Source organism: Epinephelus moara, chromosome 22 (assembly GCF_006386435.1).
Source record: "Epinephelus moara isolate mb chromosome 22, YSFRI_EMoa_1.0, whole genome shotgun sequence".
Lineage (NCBI taxonomy): Eukaryota > Metazoa > Chordata > Actinopteri > Perciformes > Serranidae > Epinephelus > Epinephelus moara.
The window spans coordinates 41,838,600-41,843,862 of NC_065527.1; the positions used below are offsets into that span (position 1 = coordinate 41,838,600).

Sequence of the window (5,263 nt, forward strand, 5' to 3'; positions counted from 1 at the left end):
ACGCTTATTGTGCCCCCCCCAGGAGGAATATTGACATGTCCTTGGAATTAAGTAAATCTGGCATGGGGCCGGACATTTCTGTAAAGTTTGGTGAGTTTTCGCCCTTGGGAAGTATGACTTCCTCGGAAGAAAGAAAGAAAGAATTCCTAGGAATACAATAGTGTCCTGGCAGCTTAGCTGCCCGGACCCTAATTAAAAATTTAGCGCACAGTTAAACTGATATTAATTTTTTTTAGCTTGCCAAAATACATTTTGTTGTTGCCCCCGTCCACAGCAGTACATTGTTTAGCTTTCATGTTGGTAGATTTGGTTTATCAAACATGGAAACAAACATCAGATAGGTTGGACCACCGTGTATAATTATATTTACACAAACAGTTAGGGATAAAAATGACCACAGAAATAAACAAGTGTGTCACATATCTCCACAATTTAAGTGCCAGTCTACCCGAAAGGGATTGTTGTTGTAAGTGCAACGTCACAGTAATTTAGTTCATAACATTTTTTCCCAATTTATTGTCAGTGGAGCTGATCCAGACTTAATACCCTATGACATCACCAAGTTTTATCACCACCATCATCATCTGTCACTACTTTTAAGTGTGCTTAACTATTTCTGTGAGTGTATTTCCCCTTCAGTTAAGGCTGCCATTCCACAGCAGAGTGGACATTGAACAACACTATTTAACATTCCTGTTAGACCACACAGCAGTCAGTTGACCTCCATCTACTGTTGTGATAGAATAGAGAGCTGCAGGGATAATACTTATTGTAGGCAAACCTGAAAGTTGGCATCGCACTGGTTCCCTTGACAGAAAGCCAGTGGGATTTTTCCATTGGATTTTGGATTATTATGGAAAATAACCTCTGTGGCAAATAAAAGTTTATGATACATGTTTTGTTCAGTAAGATAATCTTGACAAATTAACACCACCTTTATGATATTATATTTTTGAAGGAAAAATGCCATGGTCAGACGTAAATAACTAACATTAGGCTATAAACAAACTACAGCACAGTCACATGACTTTATCGTCACCAACACACGAAGGCTGTAAAGCGCTGTTGTATAACTCAGTGGTATCCAGCAACAACCAGTCCACATCCTGAGATGTTGCTCTTTTGACCTCCCTCCATTTTCTCTCCCTCTGCAGGTAATCATCCTGAACCACCCTGGTCAGATCGCCCAGGGTTATGCCCCCGTGCTGGACTGCCACACCGCTCACATTGCTTGCAAGTTCAGCGAGCTCAAGGAGAAGATCGACCGTCGTTCCGGCAAGAAGCTTGAGGACAACCCCAAGGCTCTCAAATCTGGAGACGCCGCCATCATCACCATGGTGCCTGGAAAACCCATGTGTGTTGAGAGCTTCTCCCAGTATCCTCCACTGGGTGAGTGAAGAACTGTTTCCCCTTTTTGTTGTTGGTCTTTACAGACCTTTTTTTCCATAGCGGACATTTTGACATGTCATAGCAGGACAGCTGTGACTGATAATAATAATGGTTCACTCTATTTTGGTGTGCAGGTTTTAAGGCCCAGTTACAGCTGCTATCATAAGTCAAAATGTCTGCTGTGAAAAGAGCTGCATTAATCAATATCTTAACATGACTACGCATAAAACCTATAGTCCCACATAGAATTTATCACCCAACTGTGCAGCTTCCTTGTCTGCTTCTACTGTCTGTTGTAGTACTTTTCAGCCAATAGTTTTGGTTGTCTGGCCCCCACATGAACTGCAGGCAGCTGTTAGAAATAAACCTCTGATAAACCCCACTGTAGTGTTGCTTAAAAAATGAGAGCACTACAGCCTCTTAAGGACAGTTATGTTGGCCTCCAATCATCTTTGCCATGGGGGGCCAACACAACAAAATCGTGGAGGTGCGTGGCTCGAGCTCACACCCTTGCCCAGGTTGCAATTGTGCAAAACCACTGTCCGCAATATGCTAACCACAAGAAGCAGGAAACATGCTTTAGTGACTAGCTGGTGAACACAGTGGAGCATTTAGCAGCAAAAAAGTCAGATATTTCCCTCAGGAGGTGGTGGAGACCAAAAACAGAGCTAGAAGGACAAAAACATACACACACACACACACACACACAAATATATATATATATATATAGCTACACAGCCTTGTCTTGCATTAGAAAAGTACACAGTTAAAAACCAAAGACCTAATTCCAGATGTGTATTTACAGTTTTCCCATTTGTTTAAACACTTTTCCTGAAAGTATAGCTCAATTTTTCAAAATTCTTAACACAAAACTTAGCCATTTTGTCAAAACTACAAATCTTTTTCAAAAAACAAATTGCTGCACTCAAAACACTGGCGAAATAACAATCAAAATACTGCTACATATGTTTTGGCTTTATGAGGCCGTGTTAAATATTCAGATGTGTAAAATTGTGTATTTCTTTATCTCCTCTTTTTTTTAAGGCTCATAAAAGTTTAAAGCCTCTTATATGCTCTGACACAATTGGAGTGTTTGAGCGTGTTTGAGCGTGTTTGAGTTGGAGTCAGACCAAGGGGTAATTAGGGTGTGAAATTTTGATGACCCGTGTGTGCCAGTCTAACAAAATGTGCTAAATGATGCTTTGTGCTTAGAGTTTAGCAAAAATGTGATTTAGAATTTCTAGTTAAGGTACAACAGTTCAAAAAATGGGATTGTGCTTAGAGCTCTGCAGTGGAGTCTTGTTAATACATGAGCTTCAAGTTTTCAGAATTGTGTGATTAGTTTAATTTCTTGTGTGTATGCAATTGAGAAAAACTTATGACTCAAATGCCAACTGAGATTGTGCTGTGAAAATGTCACATCTTTTATTTCAATATCACTTTCACAGAGGAAAGAAACTTTATTTTAGTATTATAACCTTTTAATTATTATTTATAATTAACAAGGCTGAAGATTAAGACAAATTGACAACACGTTATCAACAAGCGTTTTATTTACTTTTCTTCTAGTATTTATGAGCTTAATTACAAAGATCTTTAGCATAATATGCACTGTATATTCATCATCTATAAGCTTCACCTTACACACAGAGAAGACACATGTTTATGGCATCTTTTCAGCCTCTCATTGACCTCTCTGTTTCTCTTTTTTCTTGTCCATCTCCTCCTCTCAGGTCGCTTCGCTGTGCGTGACATGAGGCAGACTGTGGCCGTCGGTGTCATCAAGTCCGTCGATAAGAAGGCAGCCTCTGGTGGAAAGGTCACCAAGTCTGCACAGAAGGCCGAGAAGAAGAAATGAATTCTCATGCAGGACGTCCAACAAAGAGTCATGTCTCAGCAGCAGTGGTCCGCCCCATCCCTCTTTCTTCCCTGCCACCCAGCGCCGTCTTCTCTGAGGCAGAGCTCTCTACTCAAGGACTGGCTTATGCTGATTAAAACCCATCGCAAAAGTTTCCGCAGGAAAGGAAGGCTTGTGCCTTTTAGGGGAAACAATGATCATAACTAAGTTGAAACCAAAACAATAAAAATCTTAAACATTGCCAAATGAGTAGGTTTCCTTTGTGTTTTATTACATTACAAGTATTTTTTGATTGCAAACTGCAGCAGCACTCTTCCAGAAGCCTCAAACATAGACACAGCAGGACAATTTGATCACTAAGGCCAAAACACACTGAATATTTAATTTTTGTAGGTTAGAGAAACACTTGAAGTACGAAGAGATGAGGCAGGCAAGCTTTTAAGGTGTGTTTTAAAAGACATAGCGTACAAGAGCAGACCTGCAAAACTAGTTGGCCAAGTATGTGCATGGTGGCACACAGTTTAAGCAACTGTATGATTATTCATGGCACAGATATTCAGGAGGAGGAGCAGGTTAGCGGTAGGCGTTGTCTTCACATCAGCTTTTACAGAAATAGCATTAAGCTGAAGGTGCAGATACAGTAGATCACGCGGGAGAAGACAGGCATCCACCACCTCTGTTCAGTTTGTCCATCAGGTGAGTTGGAAACTTTAAATTTGATACATGAACAGATTAGTTCAATTAAACACTGATTGTTTGTAAAAGAAATCAAAACTCCTCATATACCACCACAAGCTATCAGACACCTAAAATAAGACTTAAAGGGGATGGTGATCAAAAGATTTGACTTACACCGTTAGAGGTTAAAATAATTTCTAAAAGGGTCAACTAACTTCTATTGGTTTGGTTTCTAATGGTTTCATTTGACAGCGACTAATTACTTTAAAGATTAAGATGTTACACAAAAACTATTTTCCGTTCATAAAATATAGTAGTGTTACAGATTAAACTACCCAAAAGCATAGAAAGTAGTTGAAAGTAGTTGTTCCACCTCAAATACTATCATGTAACAATGACAAGGGCCACTCTGTACAATGAGTACTACTTAATATTTTAATAGTTGTAGTAGTAGTAGTAGTAAAACTTTGAATACAGGAATTTTATTTGTTATAGAGTATTTTAATAGAGTGGTATTGCCACTTTTATGTAAAGTATAAAATTACTTGATAAGGTTGTATCATTTGCTTTGTTGGATTCTATTAACATTAGCACGTGCTTGAGGCCAGCTAGCTACTGTTAGCTCTTATCAGCTCCATCTGGTATAACCGTTGGAGTCGTAACTAGGAACTTCAATGGCGGCTCCACTTCCTTCACATTCTAGACGGACTTAAACCTGATTTATTTCATTTTAAAGTCGACATAACTTTACCACATGTTGTTTAAAACAGTACATCGAAATGGGAAAGGAAAGGACCCACATCAACATCGTGGTCATTGGCCATGTCGACTCCGGCAAGTCCACGTCTACCGGCCACCTGATCTACAAGTGCGGAGGAATCGACAAGAGAACCATCGAGAAGTTCGAGAAGGAAGCCGCTGAGGTAGGTTTTGAAGGGGACATCAGATACATGTATTTAAGTTATTAACAATATTCCCACCAAGTAAAACACCATGAGGCTATGGAGGCACAAACTATGACACATTACAGGTGTGGGAAACAGGTGTGGCGGATATAACTGCTCCCTAATTTTACCAAGTTACAACTGCCATCTGCTGTTGAAATATGTGTACTACGGCGTTGCCATCTTAATCACCCATTACCCGGACCTCTGTAGGGCAGGGGCCTGTATCACGAAGCGAGATCAACCTTTCCTGGGTTACCCAGACCTATCCTGGGTTGACTAACCCTAACAATGGCAATCAGGATAATCGGTATCACGACGCTGGATATCAACTCGGTAACTCAACCCAGGGTTGCTTTATCAAGAGCCGTGAACGCGCACGCAGCGGACCAAT

The 5,263-nt window shown here is 40.2% G+C and overlaps 2 protein-coding genes across 2 annotated transcripts in view; both read left to right on the forward strand.

The window, feature by feature from the left end:
• The window catches only part of LOC126384049 (elongation factor 1-alpha), a 13,649-nt gene extending 10,162 nt beyond the window's left edge, over positions 1-3,487 (forward strand). The window contains exons 7-8 of the mRNA XM_050034907.1: positions 1,155-1,389; positions 3,123-3,487. Of these exons, the coding sequence (XP_049890864.1) occupies positions 1,155-1,389; positions 3,123-3,247 (360 nt within the window). The 3' untranslated portion in view covers positions 3,248-3,487. The remainder of the gene's footprint in view (positions 1-1,154; positions 1,390-3,122) is intronic.
• A 341-nt stretch (positions 3,488-3,828) lies between these two features.
• LOC126384048 (elongation factor 1-alpha-like) overlaps positions 3,829-5,263 on the forward strand; it is a 12,271-nt gene continuing 10,836 nt past the window's right edge. Inside the window, exons 1-2 of the mRNA XM_050034906.1 lie at positions 3,829-3,943; positions 4,696-4,848. Coding sequence (XP_049890863.1) covers positions 4,705-4,848 — 144 coding nt within the window. The 5' untranslated portion in view covers positions 3,829-3,943; positions 4,696-4,704. The remainder of the gene's footprint in view (positions 3,944-4,695; positions 4,849-5,263) is intronic.